The sequence below is a fragment of the Drosophila subpulchrella genome, chromosome 2R, assembly GCF_014743375.2.
Source record: "Drosophila subpulchrella strain 33 F10 #4 breed RU33 chromosome 2R, RU_Dsub_v1.1 Primary Assembly, whole genome shotgun sequence".
NCBI classification, from domain to species: domain Eukaryota; kingdom Metazoa; phylum Arthropoda; class Insecta; order Diptera; family Drosophilidae; genus Drosophila; species Drosophila subpulchrella.
The window spans coordinates 6,572,475-6,586,285 of record NC_050611.1 but is presented as its reverse complement, the minus strand read 5'-3'; the positions used below and the strand labels follow the sequence as shown (position 1 = coordinate 6,586,285).

The following is a 13,811-nucleotide window of genomic DNA, read 5'->3' as shown; positions in this document are numbered from 1 at the left end:
AAAAACCACATGATAAAATCCATTCAGGGAATAAAAAGGTTCAAAAATTTATTAACAGCAGTTAAACCAAACTACAACCATTTTTTGCTTATCTTATAATCCAAAAAATTCGTAGCAATCTTAATTTAGTCTTAATCAAATTATTTACATTAACAACTTTTGCGACAAAGTGCATATACAATCTAATAAAATCTATTGCTTTTGTATCACCGCCTTTCGATATTTGCACATGAACTTAAATATAATACAGGATTTTTAATTAGAAAGAAGAAATGGGTTTTATGGATTTAAATATTAACCAACATAGGCGAAGGGATTGTATGGTGGCGGATAATAGTTAGGGAAAGATTGGCCGGGTTGACCGGGAATGGTAGCTGTTATTAGCCTGGTAACAGCTGTTGGAACGACGGAAGTGGAGAATATTGTGGTATAAGCGGTTCTTGCGCCAAAAGTCAGTTTCAAAACTTTGGAACTCGTTTCCGTTACCATGGATTGCTGAATTTCAGTGGATGTGATTAACTGTTGCGGAGGAATGGGCAACAATGGGTTGAAAGGATTAAATGGGTTAATTGAGAATGGATATTGGGAGGAAGGAGTTGGCATGGAAATTGTAGCAACATCAGTGACGTATTCTGTTTTTTCAACAACGCCAACGGACTTTGAAAGAGTTCTCATGATGGTTTCCGTTCCCCTAACTAAGGGAACCACATGTGATTCCCAAACAGTTTCAAGCTTTATAACAGGACGAGTTGAAGTTATCAAATTGTTTTGCAGGGTGTCGGGGAAGCTAATCGATTCCGGGATTAAGGGTATAAATGGGTTGGTTATGTTACTCTTAGCCTCCACTTTGTTTTTCGGTTTGATTTTTGCGTCAAATTTGCCTGTGTTATCTTCATCGCCGAACTCAAGATCCAAGTTTATTTCCGAACCGGCCTCGTCCAAACTTCCTTCAAAGTCCTTGAAGTTCTTCGATGGATTGAAGTCTTCGCTCAATGGGGATATTGTCTGAGTAACTGTGATGAGACTGGTGTAATCGTATGTCTGAACCAGGGTAACTTGGATCGTTTCGTTCCTTTTTTCAAATACAATAGGAAGGATCTGGGTCTTCAACTTAGTATGAGTTATGGAAAAGGACTCAGTTATTGTCTCCAAGCTGGGAGTCTCCGTTTCTTCTCCTAGATAAATGGGCTTCAAGGTCGTAACACTACCCGCTATTGATTTGTCATCAGTGCTGGCAGTAGCCTCTAAAATATTCTCTGTCAAAGGACCGTCATCCTCAGAATACTCCTTAGTGTGTTCCTCTTGAATTACTTTCTCTATAGTTGACGTGACGGTCAAGAAACGCGTTTTCTTAACCACTCCGGCCTGAAAGTAAATTAATGTTATTACTGTGGCTTACAGGGAAGGGATCCTCAACCAAGAAATGATAATGGTCTATGTCTATGATTACCTGGAATATAAATGGAGTTTTAATAGTTGCAATTTCATAATAAGTATCAACAAAAGGTTGTGGTGTTGATATTTCAACGTTCAATGTTTGTACAAAATATTTCGAGTTGGGATCATCTTTGTTATTATTCGCAACTGGACCATTTTGGGAGCCTGACGCCTCCAGATCTCTTCCATTATTTATAGCCTCATTGGTAATGATTTCCACTGGGGTCACATCATTTGGCGCTGTATCGTTTTGGCTGGTGGTCGGAAGATTGGGGTTAGCGTTCTTTCTAATGTTAACTTTGGGCTTCGGTGAGGACTTGTATTGCCACCTTCCAGGACGTCTATTTAGCTTAAATGAGTTGGGGCTCACAACCGATACTGGTTCTTCCTGTACAGCGATTGCATTTGCTTTCGTCCGATATGAATGACGAGAGGTAGTTTCAGTTGCGGATGGAGTTATTACCAGCTTGGAACTTTGGGTGTGCTTATTCCTCCTGAAAAAAAGTTGGTGCGAAGGACCATTTATTTATAAATAGGAATAGGTACGGGTATCATTGTTATTGTTAAGTAGTTGATTTAATAATTTTAGAAACTCATTTAAAACAACAAAATATTATTATGAAATCATTTAAGGATCACATTCATTTATTTTGGTCCCTTTAGTACTTTGGAAACCATAATAGTATTACCTTTTGCCCTTGGGTCGGGAAGACTTTCTGGAGCTTGATGATCCTCTGTTATCGCGACTACTTTGCTGGCTTTTTCGTGGTGGCTTACTGGATAACTGGGTTTGAGGAGATGACTCCTTTAGAGTTCTACTGGGTTGAATTGAGGACGCAACTGGCTTGTTTATCCGCGTCTGTCGGGGCTTGCTCTTTTTTTCAACGCTCGAAACTGCGTGAACCTGAGAGACTTTTGAGAACTTTGCGGATTCCTTGGTTGCCGTTACAATGCTTTTAAACTCATTTGATCTTGTTTGATACCCATGGGCAGGTTCCTTTTTGGACGGATATATCCTTTGGCGGTCGGCTTCGTTTTTCGATTTAAAGTTTACCAGACGATAGGTTTCTTCCGCAAACTGTTCAGGTTGCCGAGATAGTAAATCATATTCGGGGGTATTTAAAAGAGTTTGGATGGGCGAGTTAGAGAGACTTATGTTGTAAGATTCAATCTCGGATGCTTTAGTTTCGGCAATAACATTCGAGTGAGTCACAATTAGAGGTGTTGGCTTAATTCCGACCTTTTCTTTTTCTTTCTTAGTTACTTTCGGTTTAGTTTCAATAATATTAATTATCTCGTGAGACTGGTTGGATTTTATTTCTATAATATAAACACAAAATACCATATTATTTACATATATTACTATAATGTATTTAGGTAAGAACCATACTTCTGTTATTTCATTAATATTACTAAACTTACCGAAGGCTGGAGAGCTTTGGGGTGAGAATACCATAACAGTATTCCCAATAGTTGTTGTAAAATCCAGAAATCCATAAACAGTTTGAGTTAGTAACTCAGTATCCCCGCAAGTAGCTAGAGAAAAAGTTTCCAAATCATGGTTTTAGTTCAGTTTATTATCTTATGGGATCCCAGTGCTTACACAAGGCCGAATGAAACGTATTAGATTAAACTATTAGTAAGATAAAAAAGTTAAGGGGCATAACAATAGAGCACATTTTTCCATTCTTTTTCATATGCCTGTACGTCATTTCAAAGTTAAACTCAAGCTCTTTCAGAAGTTACGAGCATTAGAAGGCGTTACCCCCTGGTAAAATGCAAACGCAATGATTTCTTTAAAACCGGTTTCCTGAAAACTTTTGCTGATTCGCAGGCGTAATTACTCAAAAAAATATATATCCCATTTATTAAGACTGCCAAAAATTAAAGATTATATTGTTAAAATACCTTTTCCTTATGAAATATAAACAAATGTTTTAAAATTCCTTATAAACCGGTTTTCTTATTGGTAAGGGTAATTACTCATAAGAGGCATTAATAAAAATTAAGCTAAAAACAATTGTTTTGAGTCCCGGGAACTACCTTGAATATTAAAACGGGCAGTACATTGTATGTATTGTATGTATTAATTATTCCTTTTAATGAGGAGGTGTAACTTACCGCTTCTTAGGGCGCAAAGTATTAGCAGGTAGCGCAACATGTTTTTAAAACTGTACAGGTGAAAAGCTTAGAAAAATGGTATAAAATCTGAAAAGCAAAACAAAAATGAATATTGAAAAATTTATAAACAGTTAGTTAGCAATTTATCCGCTTTCACCAAAATCATTAAAAACATTTAAACGCCTTAAAAATAAAATTGAATTCAATTTATGTACAGCCTAAAAACGTAAAATTAGTGTTGTTAAGTCTTAGCTATCACGCTTACTGCTTATTACATTTTATTGCGTAGGGTTTAATTAAAAGACCATAAACATTTTAATTTGCCGCCGTGATACTTGTTGTCTTACTTTTGGCCCAGTATGTGGGCTTTAAAAGTGAGTGTTGTGTTCATTGAGGGAATTATTCATGCAAGTAGGTCTGTTATGTAAAGTGTTTTTATATACTCATACTCGTATAATACGGTTAACTTTGTTTGAGTTTCGTAGGGTCCAATTGTGATCGATCATTAGTTACAAAATTTTGTTTGAGCCAATTTGCTGACAGCCAACTCGTGTATCGTTAAGTTTATTCAGCACCGACCGCTATCTTTTGGCATTGAATGGGTAAAAACAGGGTAGGGTGGCCCAATATAATAAAATATGCTTTGTACGATACATATATGTAATCTCTCGATCTTATGTGGCGGTAGATCACTTTGGTATTTCAAAGGCAATGTGCAAAATGCTTTGGCTCCCAGAGAACTGGTCAGATCACTTTTGAAAATCATTGAAACTAGTAGTGGAGTACGAGTAATTTTCGCACCCACTGTATGTAACTAATGCACACGCACACTTAAAAAACACAAAGACAGCAAAACATTAGGTCATTGAGAAACGTTCAATAGAGAAAGGCTTCGTTTTTAGGTCCCCGTCCACACGAAAGATAATAAATTCAGTTTCTTTTCTTCCGCGGGATAACTCACTTACACTTTGTTTGGGTGTGGGTATTTTTTTTAATGGTAGCTCATATTTTCTTATGTCCGCCACTAACTTGCCACATAGGTACACATATATACATTCACTTAAAAATGCATTTTTTAAACACTTATTTACGTGGTAATTCGATGCGACAACGACAATGCACTGATCTGGTTAAAACATATTCCGAGCGAAATCATTAAAAACCTCTGCTGGCCGAGACAATTATGAAACTGTAACAGAAAGATATGGCCACCGCGAAGCATAAAGCTGAAGTGACTCCGAATCCAAAGTTACCATGGACTGACTGCACACATGCGCAAAGCCCCGAAGAGAACGTCAACATCGTTAATTGTGGTTGGCCAAAGAGTAGGGTTACTCGATCCGATCCCAAAACCAGTTTGCCACTCTTGCTTTTTCCGTTTCGATACGCCGTGGGAATATGTAAGCTTTCAATGGCCAAAGACTGATTTCTCGCCGAATCGGAGAGGTATCTTTGCAAACTTAAAGGCGAAAAAGATTTTAAAAAACTTTATTTTTGAGAAAACCAATGTCGGTAGTGCCTTTTAAATAATACCTTTCTTATAGGGCTAGATAATTATTATCGTTTTTACTAATCAAGTTTTTCTATTTAGGTATTTACAGATTTTTGGAAATTGTTCATAAGTTATAATGAGATTGAGTAAAATTAATCTCAAAACACATAAGTACTTAAAAAGTTTAATTATTTTATTGCCCTTATAACAGATTTGAATACAGAAAGATAGAAACATTTTTTAATTTTATTTATCTAAATGCTGAAATCGATTAGTTTCGAAATCATTTTTTTAAAGATACATTTATATGCATTACGATTCTTAAGATATACGTTTCCAAATGTTTCCACAATTGATTTTGATAAGTTTTTTAACAAGTCCTACGTTTATTTAAGCTTAGATCATTTGAATATTATTGTTGATTCCAACGGGCCTGGCAACAGTCGTAGGCTACACCCATTCCGAAGCCCATTCCCAGCCAAATCGGATAGGTTTGCGGACGCGTGAAGAACAAGGTGAAAACGCTGCCTATAATCAAACCACTTCCACCCTTCAGGCAAAAGTCGGCGATACATTTGTCCATAGTGATGGTTTCTGCAGTCACAACTGGAGGCTCCTTTTTTGGCTGTTTGTCGGGCTTATGCGGATCATGAGACATTTTTGATCTGAAAAGCAATTTTTATAAATTTCGAGAAGTAATATTTGTATATGAAGAACTTGACATTTAAACCGATCTCATGTTAGTTTACTACGTACTTTTAAAAATTTTTGTTTAACCATAATCACTAAGTTTGAAAATCGTAAGCTCAAGAATTCGCGTTTTGCACAAGATTTTAAATTAGTATTAGAGTTCAAAAATATTCCTCAACAAGAAAAATTTATATTTAATGTATTTCTTAAAATAAATTTTAAAAAAGGTTATTTAGTTTTAATATTTTAGGAAGTTATAGTTCTTTTTTTCAAAAATGACGACAGAGGGTTAACAGCATTCCGATGGTGACGTAGGCTAAATAAATAAAATCAACCTCAGCGAAAGGAGATGGATGACTGCCATAGTTACAAAATCCTAGGCAACAATATTTTTGTGTATTTTCGCCATGGCAACGGAGGCCTCGCGTGCCTTGCAAGATTGCGAACAGTGTCGCCTAAGTTCAAAACAGAGAAAGATGTGAAGGAATCGGACGAATCATGGATTGCAAAAGGAACTTCCTGGCCTATTTGGCATTGTTTTTACACGTAGTCAGTAATTATTGTTTAATACCTGTGCAATGTGTGGACGCCCCGTTTATACATATTCCGGGCAACGGAGTTATATCCGGAACATATCTTAAAATGTTCCGTACCCAAAATATAAAGGCATATCTTGGCATTCGCTACGCGCACGCCAGGAGATTTCAACCGCCGGATATCGAACTAACACCGTGGAAGGGGATTTTCAACGCAACGGTGTTCCAACCGGACTGCTGGCAGAATGCCATGCCTTCGGTGAGCAAAGAAACCGAACAGATCCTACAAATCATAGCCTCCGGTTCGAATTCCGAGGACGGTGGCAGAAAGTTCGAGGAAAACTGCTTGTATCTTAACGTTTTTGTACCTGATGGTAAGTGTTTTATTATTTTAAAAACAAGGATTTTTGATTAAGACTTTTATATTACCTTTATTTGAATAAATAAAAACATACAATTATGTCAAGGATTAAGATATTGTAAAATCTATAAAATCTTTGAATTTAAATGTAATCGTTAAAGCAGAAAAAAAACAATTATTATTTTATTATGGGCCATTATCTTGTTATTATTTTGCTTAGAAATATTATGTGGCAGTGTAATCAGCAATATAATATAGCCTTAGTCGTAAGGATACTTTATATTTGGATATGTTTACCAGTTAACTTTTTTTTCAATTGTTCAATACAAAAAACCAAATCTTTTTATCATTTTATTATGGTTATTCCTGATCTTTGCCAAGGCTATAACCCAGTTTTTTATAAAACTACATACGGTATTATAGCTGTTTTGGGAATACGTCCCTTATGCATGGTATTCCTCAACTTCACCTGAGGTTCAAAACAGAAAGTCGTTTCGCAGAAAACCAAAAGCACACTGTTTTTTTTAAAAATTTTTGGAATACATTTTAAAAATAATTTGCTTAAGCTTAAAAAAAATATTAATTAACACAATTTAAGAAAGAACGATTTTAGCGAAAAGCATGCATATTGACCGCCACAGAGAATTGATTTGATTATTTTAAACGGCAAAAGTCTTTGACTTATCAACTTTAATAAATTCCGTTTTAAATGTAGTATGCATAATTTCAGAGCAGAGGTCTGCACGGATTATAATATAAGGGTTTTATAAATTTAGTATGCATAATTTAAGAGCAGAGGTCTGCACGGAATACAATATTACGGAGTACACCTCTGCTCTTAAATTATGCATACTACATTTGGCTTTTATTTGTGTGAATAATTTGCACCGGGTAGCTTAACGAAGTGTGTGACAACTGTTCGTGTGCCGGCAGAGGCTGAGCAGACCTATTCACTATGCCCGCTTAATGGGACGCTGCTAACCGCTGCTTTTCACGATCATTTCTGGAACCTGTAACCCATATTAAAAAAAAAAAGAAAATACTGATATCAAAATAGAAACAATAGGGACCAAAAATTCAATTTAATAAATTTAAAAATTTTTATTTCTCCAAAAGGTTTAGAAGTAGTTCAAAATTTTTTGATGAAGCACCTTTTAATATAGGTATTAATTTTGTACCTTACATTTTTCTCATTCAGGATTGCCCGAAATCAATGGATATGCAGTTGTTGTGTGGATCCATTCTGGCGATTTTTCCACTGGAAGTCCGGCGGACGTAGAGCCATTTCAACTGGTGTTTAAGCAAAAGGTGATAGTGGTGACCTTTTCGTATCGGCTGAACATCTTTGGATTTTTCACAACCGACGACGGCGAGGCCCAGGGGAATTATGGACTGATGGATCAGTCGGCAGCACTTTATTGGGTCAAGAAGAACATAAACTTTTTTGGAGGTGACTCCAATCGAATTACCCTGATGGGACATGATGCGGGCGCAGTAAGTGTTGCCCTTCACATGACATCGGGTGAGTGGTCGAAGGGTGGTTTTCACAAGGCCATCATAATGTCGGGGAACCCCCTGAGTCCGGTAAAAATGCCCTACGAATATGAGGGATCGCTGGACCAAGTTTCAAGCACTTTCGGTTGCCCGCGAAAGCCAACTTCGATGTTTATTCAGTGCCTGAAAAGAATCGACGCCAAGAGGCTGTCGGAGAACCTGCCCTCGGTGAGTTGGGGTCCTGTTGTTGACTTTGGATTGAGTAACACGTCGTATCCTTTTATCGAGAATCAACCGGAGATCCTGTTCAAGAAAGGAAGTTATCACAAGGTGCCCGTCATCATCGGAGTGACCGATATGGAGGAGGTGCTGACTTTGTTCAAGGACAACCTCGATACGGATATAAGTGCTTCGGATCTGGAGGGATTCTTCACCGACATTGCTGTGAACGACATGCACAAACTTGTTCGAAACTACGAGTGGTGCTCGAACTACGAGTTGATATCCGATGCCATTAACTTTATGTACGCAAATGAATCAGATACGGATGTGAGAAAAGCCAACAAACACATTATAAGTGCCCACACCGAAAAGTTCTATATCACGCCCATGCAAACGTTTGCCGATCTGATAAGCAATGACAGCGAAGTCTATAGTTACCTGTTCAAGATGCGACCGAGGTCGCTCCCAGATCTTCCCAGTTGGATAAGTGTGCCGAAGTATTTCGATCAGGTTTTCGTGTGGGGCAATCCCTATATGACCAACTCTGTCGAATGGAAGTCAACCGACAAAAAAATTGCCGACATAATCATGACCTTGTGGGCGAACTTTGCCAAGACCTCGAATCCCACAAAGTCGAATGTTTATGTGAAGTGGAACGCGATGACCCCCAACAATGACTCAGTGCTTCTTATCGACGAGAGCTTCAACACGGACAATTTACTAAACAATCAGCGGATCAACTTTTGGAAAGTGTTATATCCCAAGATTCTCGTCTTCTCCGCCGATTGTTGCAACTCCACATTCTCGGGTAGTGCCCTAGTGATCGCCGCTTCCGTTCCAATAATATGTACCCTTAGCATTGTCGTTAATATATTTTGAATAAAGAGATCCTGCAAATAGATACCGCTTAGACCCTCTGTCAGTAATCTGTCCTACCGTTACTTATATTAATAAATACTTAATAACAACAGAACCAACATATACAAAGTTCTCCGTTTGTCGTTTATTAGTCGTTCGAAACTTATAACTTACTGGTTTGTTACCACGACTGCCATACATATAGGGGGTGTGCCACAGAAATCTATAGGATTTTAAAACCACTTGAAAAGGTGTCTAAAAGTATGGGATAAGAAACAAAACGTTGCATTTCTAACCCTAAAGATATTTTGCATACTTATAGACATTATTTTCAAATGTTTAAAAACCCTAGCGATCTGGGAGATTTCGTTTTCGCAATATACGCCATGATTTTAAGTCAAAGCTCAGAATGCTTTTTCGATACTTATTTTCGAGACTTACATATACAACTTTTAAACTAATCGCCACTAACTTGATCGCCTTTTTATATATTCATTAGTAAATGTCGTTGTCTTTTGGAGCTAAATATATGTAAATGTTTTATGTGGAATTGCAATACTACTGCTATTCGTCAGCCTCAAAAATGTGGGCGTTGAAGATCTGGAAACCCCTAAGTTGCATTTTGGAGCTTTTGCATAATGGGGTGCAGTCCTTGAACGCGCTTTTTTGGTCGAAAGTTTAAGCCATTGTCAGTGTGCCAGCTCCGATTCCATAACCCACTCCCTTCGGTCCGTAGAATTTGCCATAGCACGATCGGCAGTATATGCCGCCATCGGGTCCGTCGTTCAAGTTGGTCGAATCCAGATACTTTCGGCACTCCATGCAGTAGAAGCACAGCTTGTGCCAGACATTGTTTTTGCTCTTCATCTGCTCTGCTGCGAAAACCATAAATCCGCACCGGGGACATCCGTTCTCCGACTTTTGTCCGTTGCGATCAATGAGTCCCCAGCTGAAAGCAGGAATTGCGATAGGAAACTTAGATTGTTTTCTAACACTTAAGTAAAGTACGTATAAAATGTAATTCGTAACTCTGAAATCTATAAAAACATAACAACTAAGTTATAGTTCCTTTTCGAAAACATAATTTTTGAATTAATGATGCAGAACTGATATTTGAGTAATAATATATATATGGCTTGAAAACATTATGCGGTTATCTTCAAATGCGATTCTTTAAGGTGAGTCCCTTTTCTAGTAAATGAGCTATAAAAACTAAGTCTGTATAGTTGAACGGAGTTACATTGAAATTATAATACGCTCTGCAAGAGTATACAAATTTCATAATTATTATAAATATTATAGAGTATACAAATTATTAAATATAATGTATTTGAAAAAATCCGATTTTGATTAAAAATATAAATCAGAAGATAAATTAATTAATAAAATATGATGACCCAAAGAACAAACAAATATTCTAGTAATGAAATATATTATGAACTCACTAAATACTAAAACTAAGAAAAGGTACTTTTCAATCTTTAAAGTATTACGTTTTTCAGTTTTAAACCATATATGTAGTTTAATATGCGTAAACGATATCGGCCCTAAGTATTTTGTAATATAAAGGAAAGATTAATTGCTAAGCCTTATACAGATTCAAAGGTCCAGTTGTACTCTCAATAAGATGTATAACATACGACACTAAATGCTTACCAGCTGGGCGTGTAATCGTAGTTGGTGGACACCAGAGTGGGCGTGTGTCCGTATCCGAATCCCTTGGGGCCGTACAACTTTGCGTAGCAGAGTTTGCAGTAGATGTTGTCATCCGGACCGTCACAGGCGAGCACGGAGTCCAAAGGTCGGGTGCACCGGGCACAATTGAAGCACTTCCTGTGCCACATCTTTCCCTTGGACAACTGCAACTCTGCGGCGAACACAGCACCACCACATCGAGGACATCCCTCGCCATCCGGAGCCATGATGGAAGTCGTATCTGGAGCCACAAATGGTCGCTCGGCTCCCAAGTTATCTTCACTGTAAGATTTAATATTTTACTAATGTCAAAGTAAAAGACATCCTGAAGAATTGAAGGCATTTTAAAGGGGACCTCTTCACCCGAAAATCTTAACATCTCTGCTAGGTTTGGTATATGTATGAAACCACATCAATATAAATAAATATATTTAAATTATAATTGAGAGTAATATCACTTAAATTAGTGTCTTATGTACTTTCGGTAGGCTTTTAAATGTTAAACGCATTTTTGTATTTCAAATATTTGGGGATCTACAAGGGATAAACTTACGTAATGCCATCGGTTTGCAGGAAACTGGATCCACAGGCGAATCCGTAACCATGGGGTCCCCACTTTTTGCCGTAGCAAGTCTTGCAGTATACCTCATTGTCCGGACCATCGCACGCAATAATGGAGTCCAGCGTTTTGGTGCAGTCCCGACACTTGAAGCACTTCCGGTGCCAGGGTCTTCCTTTCGAAAGGACCTGCTCGGCGGCGAAGACAACGCCACCACATCGAGGACATCCTTCGCCCAGAGGAGCCTGAATTTGCTCCACATTTATGACAGAGGCCTTGGGAGCCATATCGCTAATAAGATCGATATCTAAACCAATTTACCTCACTGAAATGTAGGGTATTATCTTACCTTTGCCATTCGCAATCTTTGATATCGGACATCAACCCCAAGGACGAAATGCCAATGTGTCCGTAACCCCTAGCACCAAATTTCTGAGCATAACATCCTGTAATGCAAATATGCCTAAAGATCTACGCCCTCTAAAGTCTAGTATTATGAAAATACCTCTACAGTAAATGTCCTTATCCGGACCATCACAGTGAAGAGTTGAGTCAAGAGTCTTGTTGCACTGCACGCACTTGAAGCACCTCCGATGGTAGCCCTATGATACACAACATTATCCAAACGAACAGCAGAAGAACCTAGATCATTTTGATATATGTATTATACCCCCTTTATAGGGCTCACCTTTCCTCTTGCCAACATTTGCTCGGCAGCATAAACATATATGCCACACCTCGGACAGCCCAACCCATCAGGTGCTTTTGGTGGGATCTTCGGCACAACGAATCTAAAAAGATTCAGATGCTTCCCTCAATTATAGTGCTTTAAATGGACATTCATTAGGGGACCATCTTAGTCACACAGAGCAGAACACAAGACACAAGGCGGAAAGGTCGGTCGTTGTGCCTCAACAAAAAACGAAATGGGGGAATTCAACAGATCCACATAGACAGCGACAAGAGAGAACACGAATAGACATCCTATAAATAACACGTGAATAATCTTACAAATACTTAGTTTTATTGTACATTTTATTTTAACAATTTACAGTCTGTGGGCGTTGTAAACAAAGATACAAAAATGATTTTTACCAAATACCACAATGTGTTTGTATAACATTAAACAATCGTATATGCATGTTTGGTATCGTTAGTGGAATTTTTCCAGAGAATTAGAAACTGGATATTCCTGGCGATTTCGGCCCAGACAAAATAAATGGGTGTGGTTTTCTTTTTTTTGGGGTACTCTTGGGAAAGGGGAGAACATTTAAAACATACAGGTTCTAATAGAAAGCAAAACTACACATTTAATTCAAGGAATTTTACACAATTTTCATACAAAACATATTTTTAATTTAGTCCTTACTCTCTGTTTAAGTGGGCGCCAGTGTCTGTGGACAGGCAGCCGGCACCACCACCGAAACCGTATCCCTTGGGACCGTATTTGCGACCATGGCAGTTTTTGCAGAAAAGCTCCTTCTCGTGCTCCGTGCAGTTGGTCGAGTCCAGGGCCTTGTTGCACATGCCTGAAAACGAAGCAATTTTTGCCATTAGCTATCCGCCTCGAAGGACCAAGTGCCACAGATGCCGCTCGAAGGACCAAGGATACTTACTGCACTTGAAGCAGGTCTTGTGGAATTTGTAGCCTCCGGCAACGCGCTCCTCGGCGGCATAGACCGACTTTCCGCACGCGGGGCACTTGGGGGTTTCAACGGGAACGAAAGGCATTTTGATCTGTGTGCGTGTGTGTCTGCGAAGGGGGCAAAAAACTCTGATTATAGCTAACTGCAGCGGTGGTTCTTGTAAATCGGCGCGATTGAATAATATATATATATATATGTATAGTCCTTAGGATATATACCTCGGAGGTACTGTGTGAAGTAGTTCCTATTCGTCGGAAATGCCGCGGACTAGACTGGAAAGATTCTGTACACAGGTAGTCTATATTTGTGGATGCACACGGCACAACTAAGAAAATACAGTTTGCGTAATAAAAACAGCACTTTCTGAATATATCATTATTTATCATGCAATGCCCACGGCTGTGTGTATGTGTACTCTCGGCTATATCCACGCCGATGTCTCATTTCAGGGCTGGTAACAGCCTATAGTAACTTGGATCTCATTATACCGATTCTGGGCTCTTTGCTTTTAAGTACTTAGTTTTATTGCATCCTAAAGTGCTTGGCATGCAAGTGTTTTGGGAAAAATCGAAATATTTAACTGGCCACTTCTCACGAAGGTTTTAGGGCTTACCCCACTATACCCACCCCCGAACCCCCTACCCAACCACGTGTAATCCGATTTTACGCAACAATTAATTTATTAGCTTTCGACACGCAC

At 38.4% G+C, this 13,811-nt stretch overlaps 4 protein-coding genes across 5 annotated transcripts; 1 reads left to right on the top strand and 3 right to left on the bottom strand.

The window, feature by feature from the left end:
- Window positions 1-22: 22 nt before the first annotated feature.
- On the bottom strand, window positions 23-4,818 carry LOC119551338. Of its 2 annotated transcripts, none has more exons than XM_037860639.1 (6): window positions 4,524-4,818; window positions 3,559-3,645; window positions 2,860-2,973; window positions 2,127-2,757; window positions 1,451-1,931; window positions 23-1,365 (listed from the first exon to the last, which is right to left on the bottom strand). In XM_037860639.1, exons 2-6 carry the CDS (start codon window positions 3,596-3,598, stop codon window positions 295-297), a joined length of 2,337 nt encoding a protein of 778 aa, XP_037716567.1. In that variant the 5' UTR covers window positions 3,599-3,645; window positions 4,524-4,818; the 3' UTR covers window positions 23-294. The 2 variants fall into 2 exon arrangements, with proteins under 2 accessions (XP_037716567.1, XP_037716568.1); XM_037860640.1 differs by having other exon boundaries at window positions 4,650-4,818.
- A 450-nt stretch (window positions 4,819-5,268) lies between these two features.
- On the bottom strand, window positions 5,269-5,777 carry LOC119551095 (MICOS complex subunit Mic10). The gene has a single exon (XM_037860274.1). It carries the CDS (start codon window positions 5,706-5,708, stop codon window positions 5,463-5,465), a length of 246 nt encoding a protein of 81 aa, XP_037716202.1. The 5' UTR covers window positions 5,709-5,777; the 3' UTR covers window positions 5,269-5,462.
- A 156-nt stretch (window positions 5,778-5,933) lies between these two features.
- LOC119549889 (carboxylesterase 5A) lies at window positions 5,934-9,330 on the top strand. Its single transcript, XM_037858196.1, has 2 exons — window positions 5,934-6,650; window positions 7,836-9,330. Exons 1-2 carry the CDS (start codon window positions 6,239-6,241, stop codon window positions 9,230-9,232), a joined length of 1,809 nt encoding a protein of 602 aa, XP_037714124.1. The 5' UTR covers window positions 5,934-6,238; the 3' UTR covers window positions 9,233-9,330.
- LOC119549890 (muscle LIM protein Mlp84B) lies at window positions 9,312-13,449 on the bottom strand. The gene is made up of 9 exons (XM_037858197.1): window positions 13,330-13,449; window positions 13,082-13,220; window positions 12,835-12,994; window positions 12,154-12,256; window positions 11,971-12,067; window positions 11,815-11,911; window positions 11,460-11,756; window positions 10,868-11,188; window positions 9,312-10,160 (listed from the first exon to the last, which is right to left on the bottom strand). Exons 2-9 carry the CDS (start codon window positions 13,194-13,196, stop codon window positions 9,890-9,892), a joined length of 1,461 nt encoding a protein of 486 aa, XP_037714125.1. The 5' UTR covers window positions 13,197-13,220; window positions 13,330-13,449; the 3' UTR covers window positions 9,312-9,889.
- Between the last annotated feature and the right edge of the window lie 362 nt (window positions 13,450-13,811).